General features: G+C 45.4%; 1 protein-coding gene across 1 annotated transcript in view; it reads left to right on the top strand.

The window, feature by feature from the left end:
• Positions 1–17,815, top strand: part of COL4A5 (collagen type IV alpha 5 chain) — a 174,568-nt gene that overhangs the window by 44,604 nt on the left and 112,149 nt on the right. Inside the window, exon 2 of the mRNA XM_070759748.1 lies at positions 9,161–9,220. Within this exon, the coding sequence (XP_070615849.1) occupies positions 9,161–9,220 (60 nt within the window). The remainder of the gene's footprint in view (positions 1–9,160; positions 9,221–17,815) is intronic.

The raw sequence follows: 17,815 nt of genomic DNA on the forward strand, positions 1-17,815 counted from the left end.
GACTGGGGCTCGTACTTGTCCATCTGTCTGGGAAGAGTTTGATCTGGTGACACCTGATGAAGTAGACAAGGCCATTGGAGCTGTGAGTTCCGCCACCTGTTTACTGGACCCGTGTCCCTCCTGGTTGGTTTCGGCCAGCAGGGAGGTGACACAGAGCTGGGTCCAGGAGATTGTCAACACTTCTCTGGGGAAGTGGTTTTTCCCAGATGCCTACAAGGAGGCACTTGTGCGCCCCTTCCTCAAGAAGCCTTCCCTGGACCCAGCCATTCTCAATAACTATTGCCCAGTCTCCAACCTTCCCTTTATGGGGAAGGTTGTTGAGAAGGTGGTGGCGCTCCAGCTCCAGCGGTCCTTGGAAGAAGCCAATTATCTAGGCCCCCAACAGGATTCAGGCCTGGCTACAGCACGGAAACTGCTTTGGTCACTCTGATGGATGATCTCTGGCAGGCCCGGGACAGGGGTTTATCCTCTGTCCTGGTGCTTCTTGACCTCTCAGCGGCTTTCGATACCATCAACCATGGTATTCTGCGCCGGCTGGAGGGGTTGGGAGTGGGAGGCACTGTTCTCCAGTAGTTCTCCTCCTACCTCTCCGGTCGGTCGCAGTCAGTGTTAGTGGGGGGTCAGAGGTCGACCGCTAGGTTGCTCCTTTGTTGGGTGCCTCAGAGGTTGGTCCTCTCCCCCTTGCTATTTAATATCTACATGAAACCGCTGGGTGAGATCATCCAAGGACATGGGGTGAGGTATCATCAGTATGCAGGTGATACCCAGCTTTACATCTCCACCCCTTGTCCAGTCAGTGAAGCAGTGGAAGTGATGTGCCAGTGTCTGGAGGCTGTTGGGATCTGGATGGGTGTCAACAGACCCTGATAAGATGGAGTGGCTGTGGGTTTTGCCTCCCAAAGATAATTCCATCTGTCCATCCATTACCCTGGGGGGGGGAATCATTAACCCCCTCAGAGAGGGTTCGCAACTTGGGTGTCCTCCTTGATCCACAGCTCACATGGGGGAATTGACATGTTCCTTCTCCCTAGGCTTATAAAATTTATGTATGGTACACTAGTGTGTATGATTGGTTTTAACTTGTGGGGTTTTTTAAATTAATTTAAATATTGGATTTGTTTTACATTGTATTGCTATTGCTGTGAGCCGCCCCGAGTCTGTGGAGAGGGGCGGCATACAAATCTGATTAAACTTAAACTTAAACTTAAACATTAGAGAAACATCTTTTAGCTGTGGCGAGGGGGACATTTGCCCAGGTTCGCCTGGTGCACCAGTTGCGGCCCTATTTGGACCGGGAGTCACTGCTCACAGTCACTCATGCCCTCATCACCTCGAGGCTCAACTACTATAACGCTCTCTACATGGGGCTACCTTTGAAAAGTGTTCGGAAACTCCAGATCGTGCAGAATGCAGCTGCGAGAGCAATTATGGGCTTCTCTAAGTATGCCCATATTACTCCAACACTCCGCAGTCTGCATTGGTTGCCAATCGGTTTCCGGTCACAATTCAAAGTGTTGGTTATGACCTATAAACCCTTCATGGCATCGGACCAGAATATCTCCGGGACCGCCTTCTGCTCGCACGAATCCCAGCGACCAGTTATGTCCCTCGGAGTTGGCCTTCTCCAGGTCCCGTCGACTAAACAATGTTGTTTGGCGGGACCCAGGGAAAGAGCCTTCTCTGTGGCACAAACTCCCCCCAGATATCAGAGTTGCCCCCACCCTCCTTGCCTTTCGTAACCTCTTAAAAACCCACCTCTGTCGTCAGGCATGGGGGAATTGAAATACAGTATTCCCTTTCCCTAGGCTTGTAAAATTTATGTATGGTATGACTGCATGTATGACTGATCTCTTAAATTGGGTTTTTTAGATTTTTTAATATTAGATTTGTTTACATTGTTCTTTTACTGTTGTTAGCCGCCCCGAGTCTGCGGAGAGGGGCGGCATACAAATCAAATAAATAAATAAACAAACAAATAAAGAAATAAAGAAATAAAGAAAGAAAGAAAGAAAGAAAGAGAAAGAGGTTTCTCTTTTTCTACCCATTTTCATAATGTGGGATAATTTCAACCAAATTCTTAAAATGGCCTTTTTGAGCTTCTTCTGTTGATTAGAAGACAGGACAAGAAACAATGGACGGGAACTGATCAAGAAGAGAAGCCACATGGAGAAGTGAAGGAACAATTAATCAGAGGAACAGTTTGCCTTCAGAAATTGTGGGTGCTTTCATCACTGGAAGTTTTTAAGAAGAGGCTGGAAAGTGACTTGTCTGAAATCCTATAGAGCCGGGATGGTGAACCAATGGCACACGTATCACAGGTGGCATATGGAGTCATATCTGCTAGCTCAGCTCCAATGTGCGTGTATACTGATTTTTGTCTCTGGGAGGGCATTTTTCGAGTCCTTGGAGAGGGGTAGCATATAAATCCAATAAATAAATAAATAAAATTTTGGCTTCCGGTGGGCCTCTGGGGGGAGGCAGGGAAGGCAATTTTCACCCTCCCCAGGCTCCAGGGAAGCCTCTGGAGATGATGGAAAATGGCCCTACCAGGCTCACCGGAAGTGAGAAACAGGAGCGGGTAGGTCATGTGTGCATGAGCCGGGGTGGGGCAGGGGTGGGCAGCAGGCAGGACGGAGTGGAACACAATTCCACCGGAGGAAATGAAGATGCATGCACAGCTCCAGCTGATTGGTGGCTGTCACTTTCTAGATTACTGGTCTTGGCTTGGCTCTCCTTTTTTTCCCCTGCTGCTGCATCTGCGCTTCTTGCTTTTCTCCTCTTTCCTCCTTCCTGGCCTTGGACGAGCTTCCCTCTCTCCTGCCCGGCTCCCCTCCAGCCTCACATGGCCACCTCCCTCATGAGGTGCAAGCAGAAGGCATGGGGGGAAGTGGCGCTGGCAGGATTGATGCTTCTGGCAGCACCCGTTCACCTAAGTACCCAGCCTGAGGTGGAGAGGGCAACCCAGGAAGGAGAGTGTGGGAAATGCGAAGCAAATTTTCACCCCAGCGAGCGACACTGGTGAGGTTGTAAGTCAAGGACTTAACAGTTCACTTGAATGATGATGATCGTTCAAGCCACTCCCACCTGGTCACATGGCTGGCAAGCCACTCCTGCCTAGTCACATGACCATTAAGCCACACCCACAAAATAAGCTACACCCACAGTGTGGTAGTAAAAAGTTTGCCTGCCCATTACTGGGGTAAGGCATGGGGGGGACATTGAATTATTAGTGTGTGCACATGAGGGTGGGCACTTTCAGCACCTGAGGGGGAAAAGGGTTGCCATCCCTAGCACGGGGTGTCCTGCTTGAACAGGGTGGTTGAAATAGAAGACCTCCAAGGGAGGGGCAGATTCCCACTACCGCCGCTGCCGGTACATTGTACACATAGCTTTGGTTATCTTGCATGCGCACGCACCCCAGTGTGTTTTGCTTCTGCGCATGCGCAGGAAGCAAAATCTTGCAAGGGGATGCGTGCGTATGTCAGTTTTTGTTGCTCCACACATGCGCAGAAGCAAAAACATGCCGAAATCTCACACACGCATGTCCCCTCACAAGATTTTGCTTCCTGCACATGCTCAGAAGCAAAAACACGCTGGGACGCACGCACAGATGCACAAGAGACTTGCACCGTCCTTTAACTTGCCAGTAGCAACCAACTACTGCTCCAGGGTTCCTTCCAGCTCTATTTTGATGGATGGATGGATGGATGGATGGATGGATGGATGGGGCCAAGGATATCTTCTTAATGTTTTTTTCCTGCTTACCTCTATTGCTCTGTATCTTCCAGGTTGTCCCAGACTCCCAGGTTCTCCATCAGAGGAGGTCTCCTGGGATGAGTTGCTTTCTGGGGTCTTCTCCTGAGGATGAAAGAGTGTGAGCAACTAGAGAGATTGCAAAGGACTGGAAAAATGTAGTGTGTAGTAAAAGGCTGGATGTTTGTGCCAATCCTTAACCACCTTATCACTGAAGTGCAGGAATATCACACTGATCTTAAAAACTGAGTTTTCTCTCTTTTAGATTTGTGGCCGAGTGTTATTGAGGAATTGGGGGAAGGGAATTCAATGCCAGTTTTTCAACTCACTTACAATGAGCTGATTGGTTTAAAAAGTTAATTTTTAGCCCTTTCCTGGGGGAATGGTTTTTGGCAATCCACATGTAATGCTTATAACTACTGGTCTTAGCTTGAAAGTTGCATTAATTTGTGGATGAGTTCCTAAAGCTGCTGGCAAATTTGCAGATGGGTTTACAAATCAGTTAGCAAATTGAAAAGGGTTTCTCACTTTTTTTTGTTAATGCAAGGATCTCTTTGGTTAGTACCTGCACTGATTTTATGAACCATCTCTTTCTTCTTTCTTATTTAATCTGGCTATCACCTATTAATTTAAGCTTCTTCAGGCTCAAAGTGTTATCTAAGCCCAGTCTTTCTGGGCTGCAATTTGCTTGTAAAATATACCAAATTCCAATGCAACATGTGAATCTAGTGAATTTCTGCAGTGAATTAAGAATATAATTATCTGCATTTTTGCTCAGAAATAGTCCTGTGATATTCAAGATAGAATATTTCCAAGAACAGTACAGACTGCATCTGAATTTAAATCTCATACGGTTAATCAACTAAGATTTTAAATAAACATTCTTTGGGTAAAATCTCAGTCTGGTCTCAGCCCCATTTTCAAAGGGAAATCTACCTTCAAACATTTTAAGTGACTAAATGTATCTATACATTCTATGTATTTGTTTAGTTTTGTTCATTTATGTATATTTTAAACATTGCATCTTTTCATTGATTAATTGGTGCTTAATTGAAATGGCTTCATTGTTTTATGTGCCTTTTTAAATTAAGGTTTGGTTGGTTAAAATAGGCTTTTGAAATTATTTCATTAAGCCTTTATTTTTCTTAGAACAGTATTAGGATTCTTCTTCTATGCTCAGTATTTTATTTTATGTATTTTGAATCTTCTTAAAAATATTTAGAAGACCAATATGGAACTGCAACAAGAAATACGAAATTAGGAATCGAATTAAGCCAATATCTGACATTTTATTTGTTGACCTATTCTAAATTAATTTTGAATGCAGAAGTGATTTTTTTTTCCAAAGAAACTTTAAGCGGCAAACATTGACACGAGTAAACAAAAGAAGGGTGTGAATTCCTCCTCTCAATATTTCTGTGACTTTTCTGAATTGTCTTTTGGGGTTCTTTATACTCTCTGAATTGTTTCTCTGTGAATAATCATCTTGGCAGTTGTCTGTCTATAAATTGTCTTCTTGGCAAACTTGGGGAATGCTGAATTTGGGACGTTTCTAGATTTAATTAAACTACTTTGCAAGTATGAGTAGAAAGCTCCATCTATTGGTTAGAGAACAGGTTGCAACTACGTCTATTTGTTATTTATATAAATTTCTTGCAGCTTTGTTGCATATTGTCCTTGTTTTTATTATCCTATTTAGACAGTTCTTTAAGATGCTTCCATGGCAAATGATATAAAATGCCATACATATGCAATACATACAATGCAAGCCATTGTCTGCTCCAATTATGTAATTATTTAATTTCTCTAATCACAACTTGCAAGGCTAGCTAATGTATCTGCAACTCAGAGGTGACAGTGCATTATTTTGCTGTATGCTCCTTTTACAAAGGCAATGTTTTTTTAAAAGATTTGTTTATTGAGTTTTACAAAATAAAAAGGTGTGTACAGCACATTATCTTTCTTTTTACAGATCTTACCCATTTCATCATATTTCTTATGTTTCCATTTTTACATACTATATATTTTCATTTCTATATCAGTTTATATTTACCTTTATAAATTGTTTATTGCATTGTATGTTTTTGTATACCATTACATATTATAACACTATACCTTATTTCTAAAGGCAATATTTATAAAAGAAGAATTGGGCTAGTGAAGACAGAAAACCTGGCTGCATTTTTTTGTTCAATTAGGAAGTCATATTACAACTCAGACTTCCAAAAAAAAAAGATTTTTGGATAATTATAGCACATGCAAGCCTTTGCAAAGAGAAATGTTTTAATTAATTTCAGGGTTGTGTCCAAGTAATTTGTTCTTCAAAAGGTTTCGAGTTATTACACAAAAGTAGTTACCTGAAGAGGCAGTCCCAGATTCTTGAAAGTATTGATTATAATCCTCGACTTACAACCACAGTTAGGACCAGGTTATGTGTATAAGGACCAGTTATAAGTCACTTTTTTTAATGCTGTTGAAATAGTCACTAAATTAATGGTTGGAAGTCCAGGACTACCTGAGTAGGAGGAAATTATTTATTTATTTATTTATTAGAGTTGAAAGGGACCTTGCAGGTCATCAAGTCTAACCCACTGCTTAAGCAGGAAATCCTACAGCACTCCAGCCTAATGACAGTCCAATCTCCTCTTGAAAATGTCCAAAGTTGGGGAGTTTACAATCTCTGCCGGCAGGCCATTCCACTGGTTGATCGCTGTGACCATCAGGAAGTTCTTCCTTATCTCCAGGTTGAATCTCTCCTTGGTCAGCTTCCAGCCATTGTTCCTCGTCCGGCCCTCTGGTGCCCTGGAGAATAGAGTGACCCCCTCCTCTCTGTGGCAACCCCTCAAGTACCTGTAGACTGCTATCATGTCCCCCCTGGCCCTTCTTTTCTCTAGGCTATCCAAGACCAGTTCCAGCAATTTCTCTTTATAAGTCTTGGTTTCTAGTCCCCTAATCATTTTGGTTGCTCTTTTCTGCATCTTCTCCAGAGTTTCTATGTCTCTTTTGAAGTGTGGTGACCAGAACTGAATGCAGTACTCCAGATGTGGTCTGACCAGGGCATTATAGATGGTATTAATACTTCCCTGGTCTTGGAGTGTATCCCCCTCTTGATGCAGTTTAGGATTGTGTTGGCCTTTTTAGCCACTGCTGCACATTTCTGGCTCATGTTTAGTTGATTATCCACCAAGATATAGTTACTCAACTTTTTTTTTCATAGATCTTTTGCTTCCAACTTCGCTGGATTGTGGTACCCAGAACCCCCCCCCCCCAATCTAGGAAGCTTATCTTGCAGGGGTCTATCTGTATAGATCAGTGATGGCGATCCTTTTTTGGTTCGCATACCAAAAGGGTCTGTTTGCATATGCTAGCATGCATAGACGTGCCCACCTCATTCCTTCCCCCCCACACACACATATGAAGCCTCTGTGCATGCGTACAATCAACCCCCATCCCTGCGCATGTGCACAGGCCTCACTGAAGGCTGGGAGAGTGAAAAAACCATCATGCCCTCCAATATGGCTCTGCGTGCCACCTGTGGCACGCATGCCATAGGTTCACCATCATGGGTATATATCATCTCAAATGAAAGGCAATATACAGGTGTGTGTGTGTGTGTGTGTGTGTGTGTGGGTGTGAGTTACCTGCAGGATTGATTGAAGATCAGAATCAGCTCTTGCCATGGGAAACTGCCATCTACAGGGTGTGGTCCAAAAGTAATGCACTTATTTTTTAAAAGTTATTTATTGAACAGATTTGCACAAACACTTGAAATTCTTTAAAGTATTGTCCTTGGGCCTCCACACATTTTTTCCAGGGAGTCTGCCAGGACCGGTACGTGCCCTGGAAGGCATCTTTGGGGACCTCTCGCAAGATCTTCGTCACAGCTGATGACAGACAAAAAACACATCTTGCCACAACTCGCTATGAGTCTGCGGGTTCCTCGCCAAACATCAGGTGTCAACGCTGCCCCACCCCCCACCGCTATAGCCCTGACTTCTTTTTGTTGCCAGACCTGAAAGGAATCCGTTTTTCATCCATAGAAGAGATCCAATCAGCTGTGACGAAGACCTTGCGAGAGGTCGCCGAAGATGCCTTCCAGGGTGTATACCGGTCATGGCAGAGTCGCTGGAAAAAATGTGTAGAGGCCCAAGGACAGTACTTTGAAGAATTTTAAGTGTTTGTACACATCTGTTCAATAAATTACTTTTTTAAAAATTGCACTACTTTTGGAACGCACCCTATAAGTTGCAGTATAACTGAAAAAACAGAAAGAGATCAGTTTTTAAATAGAAGAGATGCCCAGCCCTAGTAACCTTTAAGACCTGTTGATTTCAATTCCCAGAATTCCTATGGTCAGCCATGGTTGAAGTCCATAAGATGCCAAGTTTGAACACCTCTGATGTAGAGCATCCGTCTCACCTTGAGGTGTGGTATCTTAAGTGTCTTGGGGAAGATGGGTTTTAAGAAGCCTCAGCTGGAAGAAGGAGATGGCCTCATGAAGGGGTTCATGGTTGGCAGTGCCAGGATTACGATTAGGGGTAGGAGTAATGGGTGAAGGCTCTGGGCATCTTTGAGCAGCACAGCTGTCTCGTGATGTTATACTAGACCACAGGGATGCTGAAGTCTTTGAAGATGGGGAGAACAATGATATTGAAGAGCAGAAAGGTGGGTGATCAAAGTAGGAAGTTTTTGGAGTGTTTAGAAACAAGGAAGGAACCACATTGAGACTCTTGAGGACAGAAGACTTTAGTCTTGACAGGACAAAACCAGCAATTAGGTTTTTACTTAGAAGCAGAGAAACTGCCCTATTTTTGCATCTCTACAAAGCAGAAGTAACTAACTCTTTTTCTAAAGACCTCCACATAGGTCAATTAATGAATTAATCTTTTGATTAATGTGAGCTTCGCTGCTCAGTTATTTATTTATTTATTTATTTATTTATTCAATTTTTATGCCGCCCTTCTCCTTAGACTCAGGGCGGCTTACAACATGTTAGCAATAGCACTTATTAACAGAGCTAGGCTATTGCCCCCACAATCTGGGTCCTCATTTTACCCACCTCAGAAGGATGGAAGGCTGAGTCAACCTTGAGCCGGTGATGAGATTTGAACCGCTGACCTTCAGATCTACAGTCAGCTTCAGTGGCCTGCAGTACAGCACTCTACCTGCTGTGCCACCCTGGCTCTTCTTGAAATTTACTTTATTATTGAAATTTACTTTCTGTTTTGCAGATTGTAATTAGAATTATCTGCTTGCTCGTTGTTTCATACCATGTTTAAAGTATGTTTAGACCCACAATGAAGCAGTCCAGATTTGTGGCTGGCTCCCCATTAACTTTTGAAGAGTAATTCTTCATATCCAAGGACCACTTAATATCTCACGCTGAGCTTCTTTCTCTCCCTTCTAGGCGTGCCATGGGTGTTCCTCAAACAATAAATGCGACTGTAGTGGACAGAAAGGAGAAAAGGTGAGTCTGGAAGGAAGTGTAAATTTGTGCTAGATGTGGGGTCCCCAAAGGACCAGTACTGGGCCACGTCCACTGATTCCTGTAAGCTGCGCGCCTGTGCGCGCGCTCCAAAACATCCCCCTGCACACCCTTTTCCTTGGTCGCGCGCTCCCCATCTCCCTGCCAGCCCCCCGGAACATTCAAAATAAGAAAACCCTTCGCTCTTACTTTGAATGTTCAAAGTAGATGGGAGATGAGGTCTTTGGGTTCATCATAACATGTCCCATGCCTGTTCTTATATAGCATGTTGTGAATACTTTTTTAGTATGTACAGTATAGCTCTAGTATCAAATTGGTACAGATAAACTTCAGGGGCATGTGTGATCTGATTCATCCACCATGCTAATTCCTAATGAGGGTTCGTTTTGGTTTAATGTTAAGGAGAAGTCAACCACAGTCGTTTGAATACCATGATTGATGGCCTAGCATTATATACAAAGTAGTTATGACTTATTCTGCAACTCATAACTACACAGATCATGACATAACATGGTGTGTTAACCCCATCACTAAATTGGAGACATCAGCTTTTAAAGTGAACATTCACTAAAACCTCTCCAACAATGAATTGTTTGGATCTGAAATTCCAAGCTGACTTGAAGAGTTTGAGTTTCTTCTATAATTTGAGGTGCTGCTACAGTTTTAGCAGCAGTCTAATTTGGTCGCTCTGTTTTTGAAGCATGTCTTCCAGTCAAGCTACTTAGGAGGGGCACCTTTTTCTTGCCAGGTGCTCCATGGAATGAGGTCATAATTTGACAAAGGTGCTTGTTGAAGGTTCATGCGCCAAGCCCTTTCTTTGGCAAGGAAGAAAGGTTAAATGAGGCTGCGTTGCCAACAATCCCGTTTTCTGATAAAAAATAAGGGACGTTATAAGATTTACTGTTAGGGCACAACTTTGGACAGATATTTGGAGAAAGCAAATAAGGTTATGCATTATCAGTGGGAATCTCAGAAGCGATAAAATAGTGGTGCATAACTTGAATTAACTGTCAAAAGGTGTTCTATTTGCATATTGCAATAAGCCACATTTTATCTAAATATGCAGATGAGTTCTGATCTAATTGACATTCTCCGTACTGAAGGAGCGGGTCCAGCAGTCACATGGGTTGCTCATGTCCAATCCGGTGGAACTGAGCCTAGTGTTAAAAAAGCTTGCCGGATCCGCCCCTTCCCCAGAATTCGCTCAGTTCGCATATCCTGCGGTTGTATTGTGATAGCTCGTTCAACATTCTAACACCTTCCCTTCGATCTTTTCCTTCAAAAGTAGTAAGAATTGTTTTATCCTTATTATTTACTTGCACTAATAGCGCCAGCCGTTTGTGGCTCGGCTTTTTTCCTTGGAGAAGTTGCGGTTTCGTTTTCCCCCGGCGGTTTTGCCGGTTACGATTCCCGCTGCCGCTTGTGGATTCTTTTAATCCTTTGGCCTGGAGGTCTTGGTGCAAGTATTGATTTATTGATTTATTGATTCATTATTGTATATTATTAAAGGGCTTAAGAAATACCTCCTGCGGAGTGAGACGTCTTTCTAGTCTCCTGGACTTAGTCGATCGCTTCCCCTTTAAGAATATTACGGAGCGATTTTTCGGCGCGAAGGCCTTCGCGCCCTTTTTAAATTTAGGCCTCTCGTGTTGGCCCCCTGCCAGCCGCGTAGGCCTCAGTCCACCGCGTGGATCCCGGAGCGGGCCTTGGGACGCCCAGGCTTAATTCTCCACCGGCTAAGCCTCCAACCAGAGTGCCTTGGTTTACTTAATTAAAAAGTTTAGGGAGGCTGGCCCCGCTGGATTTGGGGACACGAACTCTGGGTTTGCCCAGATTGCCCTCAAGTCTCAGCAGCTTCGAGGCCTCGAAGCAGGATCCATTCCTCTTGGGAAGTCCTTGAAATTCTTCTCCTTAATTATTCAGTTATTGGCTCAGCCTTGTCTTCTGTTAATTGTCAGACTATGGCTACTTTTCCCAAGAGAGGCACAACTAAAGGTCCCAGAGAGGCCAGGCCTACAGGCGATGAGATTACTAGTATCCCCCAGGCCTCTTCCTCCTCTTCTCCAGGGGCCCGCCCCTCGACCAAGGTCACCAGGGCCGAGAAGAGAAGGGACCTAGCCCTACAAAGAATCCATGACAAATCAGCAAAACGTTTGAAAGTACAGGCCCAAGTACTCAGTAGTCAAGACCCCCCAGAGGCTTCTAATCTACCTCCTTCTGGGGTCCCTGTGTTATCTCTGGATGAGCCTAACCTAGACAGACCCCAACCTAACCTATGGGGCATAGGTCCAGAGGAACCAGATATTATTGAAGATTCCCCCCAGCCAGGATCCTCCCAGGCCTTTAGGGATTCTTCTGCCTTTCCTGCTGATATTTCTAGTTTACCTCCTGAGTTCCAATCTATTTTTGCTGTGTTGTCCAAGGCCATTGATGCCAAACTCTCCACCATCAATGAGCTTCCCTTACCTCCTCCTCCTCCTCGTCCCTCCCGCCCCTTGGGTTCTTCCCCAGCGGTTAGAGCTCCTATTCAGGATGATTCAGATTCCTCTCAGGACGAATATGAGGATATGGAGGATGATGAGGATCCCTTTCAAGGCCTCTCAGATGATGAGGAATCCCAAATAAAGGTTCCTTCTCCAATTACTATTTTTCCTTCTCAATTATTCAAATCTCTCCTCCTCAAAGCTAGAATTTCTACGGGATTAGCGGCCCAGGAGAAACAAGCCTCCACTGCCACTGATCCTCCGGAGGAGAATTTACCTTACTTCACAGAGGAACAGGAGGATAACGAGGTAATCCCTATGCCTAAATTGTTTAAAGATGCTTTACTCAAACAGTGGGATTTCCCAGCCTCTGGCCTTAATCCCTCCACCAAGGACAGAAAGTTGTACAAACTTTCCTCTTCCTATGAAGAGCTTCTATCCTTTCCCAAACCGGATGAACCTGTCAAGATTCTTCACTCGGCAGCGGCTGTGCCAGGCGAAGCGGAGGAAGTCCTCCGCCCAGAGGACAAGCGGATTGAACAAATGCTCAAAAGAGGATTCACCGCAGATTCCTGGGCCATTAAAAGTTCTGCAGCAGCTTCCTTTTTCTCCAGAGCCATGCTTCTATGGCTTCGCCAACTTCAACAGCATATTCCTCCCGATGACTTGAGAGGTCAACAAGACTTCAACAAGGTCTTTGCAGCTGCCCAGTACGTGGCTGATGCCACCTTGCAATCTACTAGATTTTCTGCTAAGTCTATTGCAGCTTCTACAACGGCAAGAAGACTCCTATGGATTCGCCCTTGGCAAGCGGGAGTACGCCAGAAGTGGCAGTTATCCCAGGGACCCTTAAAGCGCGACCTTCTTTTCGGTGATCTTCTGGATCCACTCCTCACGGAAACCACGGACAAGAAGAAAGTTTTGGGTCCAACCACAAAAAAGGCTACCAAAACGCAGTCCTTTCGTCGCCCAGGGCGCCAGCAAGATCAAGCGGCGTCCTATCAGAGATCTCCAGGTCAGTATTCCCCCCGCTTTCGTTCCCAAGGTAGGAACTCCAGGGGCAGAGGTTTTCGCTTCCAAAGGGGAGCGTCCTCTAACAGGGCTTCAAAAAAACCTAGATGGTAATCTTTCCTCAATTCCCATAGGGGGTCGCCTAGCCCATTTCGCCTCTAATTGGCGTCTCACCTCCAAGGACCCCTGGGTCATTGACACTGTTCAAACAGGTCTTCTTTTAGAATTTATTTCTCCTCCCCCGAAACGTTTTATTTCCTGCCCTTCTCCCAGGTCCTCCTCAGATTGTAACCGTATGGAGGAGGCCATTTCTCATTTATTGTCCATCAGAGCCATTCAACCGGTTCCTTCCGGTCAGAAGGGCCTAGGTTTTTACTCCATCCTATTTATGGTTCCAAAGTCCTCCGGAGGTTGGAGAGCTATTTTGGATTTAAAGAAGCTAAACCTATTCATCAAATATAGGAAGTTTAAGATGCACTCCTTATCTTCTATTTTGGCCGCCATCCACACGGGAGATTTCATGGTCTCCTTAGACCTCACTGAGGCCTACCTCCACATTCCTATAGCCAAATGCCACAGAAAATTTTTACGTTTTTCCTTTCAAGGCAGGCATTTCCAGTATAGGGCGATGCCATTTGGCCTTTCCTCGGCCCCTCGGGTCTTTACAAAGCTCTTGGGGTCCCTGGCGGCCTATATCCGGGCGTCTCCCATCCACATTTTATGTTATCTTGATGATATTTTGATTCATGGGAACTCCCTAGAAAAAGTGAAAACAGATCTTTCTGTCACCATGTCAGTCCTTCAGGACCATGGATTTTCCATCAACTTTGATAAAAGTCACCTCCAACCTTCCACATCCATCTTACACCTGGGATCCATTATTAATTCAGAATCCTCCCAGGTTTTTCTCTCTCCCGAGAGAAAACTCAGTATAGGGGAGTTAATTTCTAACATTTTATCTAATTCTTCAGTATCCATAGTAACTCTGTCATCCCTTTTGGGGAAGATGGTGTCATGCATAGGCATCATTCCCTGGGCTCGCCTTCATGCTAGGGAACTCCAGTGGCTCCTATTACCCTTTCAGAGATCGGGGCACAGCAACTCAAATCGTCGCATTGTCATCCCACCAAGTGTTCGCAGATCCTTCAAGTGGTGGAAGTCTCCGGCCATGGACAAAGGATCCCCGTTCAGGTGCCCGGATCAATTTGTCATCACCACAGATGCCAGTCTATCGGGATGGGGCGCCCACGCCCAGGGGATGATAGCCCAGGGCACGTGGTCCCCGGAGGAAGCTTCCAGGCCAATCAATTGGCTAGAGTTAAGAGCCGTTTCCCTGGCTCTGAAGCATTTCTCTCCTCGCATTCCCAACCGGCACGTTCTCATTCTCACCGACAACATTGCCACAAAAAGCCATATCTGCAGACAGGGGGGCACGAGATCCAAGGCCCTCATGAGGGAGGCCCTCAAGTTAGGCCTTTGGGCGGAAAAACATCTTCGGTCGCTCCTAGCAGACCACATCTCGGGGAGCCTCAACGTCCAGGCGGATTGGCTATCTCGAGCAACGATAGACCCAGGAGAGTGGAATCTCCATCAAGACCTGTTCCATCAAATCAGCCTCAGATTCGGCCTACCAATCCTGGATCTCTTCGCGACCAATGCGAACGCCCAACTCCCTCGCTTCTTTTCCAGATTTCCATCCCCGGGAGCGGAAGCAATCAATGCCCTCCGGAGTCCATGGCCTCCAGGCCTACTCTACGCATTTCCTCCAATTCCAATTCTCCCGGACGTGATTCACAAGGTTCTCACCGAGAGGGCCCGAGTAATCTTAATCGCCCCTCATTGGCCCCGCCGGCCCTGGTTCGCGGACCTCCAACAGCTGTCCGTCCAGGACCCTTGGCGACTCCCCGTTTCGGGGGATATGCTGCGGCAGGGGGCTTCATTCCATCCAGACCCGGAGTGGTTCCACCTCACCGCCTGGCTGTTATCAGGAGAGACTTAGAACTGCGTGGTCATGACCCCGATTCAGTGGAGGTCATTTTAAAGGCCAGAAGGGGTTCGACCAATCGAATCTACGACCACACGTGGTCCAAGTTTCACCAGTGGTGTCTACAGGAAGGTCTCTCCCCTCTGTGCATCCCCATACACAGAATCATTTCCTTCCTTATGCAAGGCTTCCATAAAGGACTTTCCACCAGCACCCTCCGGCGTCATCTGGCAGCCATTTCATCTGTCCTAGGGGGTCCCCGCAGACAGCCTCTCCGATCCTTCCCTGAAGTTCAGGAATTCCTCAAGGGCATAGCCAACCTCAGACCTTCCAAGGTCCACAGGTACCCATCCTGGGATTTGCCACGGGTTCTCCATTCCCTCACGCAGGCACCATACGAACCCTTAAAATCGGCGTCCCTCAGGTACCTATCCTTTAAGGTAGCATTCCTGGTGGCTATTACCTCTGCACGACGCATTTCGGAGTTGGCTGCCCTCTCGATCAGGCAGGACCTTTGTCAATTTCATCAGGACAAGGTAGTCTTGCGACTGGACCCCACCTTCTTACCCAAGGTCAGTTCCATGTTCCACAGAACTCAGGATATTGTCCTACCATCCTTCTGCCTCCAACGAGACCATCCCTTGGCAATTAGATGGCACACCCTGGATCTTATTAGAGCACTGAGAATCTATATCCAACGCACTGGACCCTTTCGGAGGTCAGAAGCACTGTTTATAGCCTATCACCCCAGAGTCATGGGTGCCAAAGTGTCTTCAACAGTAATAGGCCGTTGGATCAGAGGGACTATATCTAAGGCCTATGAATCGGCCTCCCTCTCAGTCCCAAGGAACATCACAGCGCATTCCACCAGGAGCGCAGCCACCTCGGCCGCTTGGGCGACTCAAGCCCCGTTGGAGGAGGTCTGCAAAGCAGCCACTTGGGCCTCGCCAAATTCCTTCATCAGGCACTACAAGATTGATGCTTACGCTTCAGCGGACGCTGCCTTCGGCAGAAGGGTACTCCAATCCGTTATCTCACACGATAGCAATCTAATCCCTCCCTAGGGACCATCTCTTGGGTATGTCCCATGTGACTGCTGGACCCGCTCCTTCAGTACGGAGAATAGGCGTTGATTGCTTACCTGAACGCCTCTTCTCGTACGGTGAGCGGGTACAGCAGTCACTTCCCGCCCTTGTATGTGTCTTCTTTACCTTCTATAATCCTTTTTCCTCTAACAATAAGAGTTGAACACTACAGAGCTTCACAGCTGAGCCTAGTCTATGGATTCGCGAATTCTGGGGAAGGGGCGGATCCGGCAAGCTTTTTTAACACTAGGCTCAGTTCCACCGGATTGGACATGAGCAACCCATGTGACTGCTGTACCCGCTCACCGTACGAGAAGAGGCGTTCAGGTAAGCAATCAACGCCTATTCTCCATCTGATATCATTTGTCAGGAGGTCATATTCATTTCTGACTTAATGGTCAATAGTCAATTCAGTGCAGAGTCCACACTTTAAATCTCCAAATGAAGGCTTCAAACAGCCCCTACCATTTAATTCTACCCACAGCTTTGTAGAAGCTGCTTTATACATAACATTGAGGCAGGTACTGTGCTTAGTGCCACAATGTTAGGTGTATTATATCACACTCATGTTTAAAGCAATATGTGAACATTTTGCTGCTCTCATTATTCCCGATAATCAAGAATGGACACATGATTAACTGCAAGCTGTAGCCAGGTAGTCTTTGATTTATAATCACAATTTCTGTTGTTAAGTGAGACATTTGTTAACTCGGTTTTGCCCCATTTTATGACCTGTCACAATTGTTAAGTGCATCACTGCAGTTGTTAAGTTAGTAACAGGGTTGTTAAATCTGGTTTCCCCATTGATTTTGCTTGTCAGAAGGTCACGATCAAATGACCTTGGAAGACAGCAATTGCCAAGCATCTGAATTTTGATCACATGATCATGGGGATACCACAAAGGTCGTATGTGTGAAAAACAGTCATAAGTCACTTTTTTCAGTGCCGTTGTAACTTTGATGGGTCACTAAATGAACTGTGGTAGGTTGAAGACTAACTGTATTCTAAAAATGCAATTCACCATGAAACTAAGATATTAGGCAAAAGATTTTTGTGGATTTGTCTACCTCATTATAATTTTTTCACATGTATATTTGGTAAGAGTGCTGCAAAATCCCCATTCCCTCCCAAATCCTGGGGGAAGGATATTGCAAAATTTCATTCCCACCCCAGTCTGGGGCCAGCCATAAGTAGTATTTGCCGGCTCTCCAAACTACTCAAAATTTCCGCTATTGGTTCTCCAGAACCTCCTGGATTTTACCCCTGCTCCCACCCCTCCTCACCCCTCTCAGGAGTCTTCATGCAGCCCATTCATCATTCCAGATAAGTGCAGGGGCCACACAAAGGGTCATTCTTTTCAAGGGCTGCTCTGTTTCAAAGAGGTCCTGGCCAGCTTGCTTCTAGAAGCAAAGAGAAGCCACCCATAACTTTGGTGTAGAGTAGAGTAGAATAGAATAGAATAGAATGTAGGATAGAATAGAATAGAATGTAGGATAGAATAGAATATAGGTTTTTTTGGCCAAGTGTGATTGGACACACAAGTCTTGGTTCATATACTCTGAGTATACATAAAAGAAAAGATAAGTTCATCAAGAATCATAAGGTACAGCACTTAATGATAATCCAGGTACAAATAAGCAATGAAATCATATTAGGAACCAGTCAATATAAATTGTAAAGATATCAGTTAGAAAGTTGCAGTCATACAGTCATTTGTGGGAGGAGATGGGTGATGGGAACAATGGGAAGATTGATGCAGTGCCAACTTAGTAAATAGTTTGACAGTGTTGAAGGAATTATTTGTTTAGCAGAGTGATGGCATTCAGGAAAAAACTGTCCTTGTGTCTAGTTTTCTTGGTGTGCAGTTTTGACGGTAGGAATTGAAACAGTTTGTGTCCAGGATGTGAGGGGTCTGTAGATATTTTCACTGCCCTCTTTTTGACTCGTGCAGTATACAGGCCCTCAATGGAAGGCAGGTTGGCAGCAATTGTTTTTTCTGCAGTTCTGATTACCC

The sequence above is a fragment of the Erythrolamprus reginae genome, chromosome 8, assembly GCF_031021105.1.
Source record: "Erythrolamprus reginae isolate rEryReg1 chromosome 8, rEryReg1.hap1, whole genome shotgun sequence".
Classification (NCBI taxonomy): Eukaryota; Metazoa; Chordata; class Lepidosauria; order Squamata; family Dipsadidae; genus Erythrolamprus; species Erythrolamprus reginae.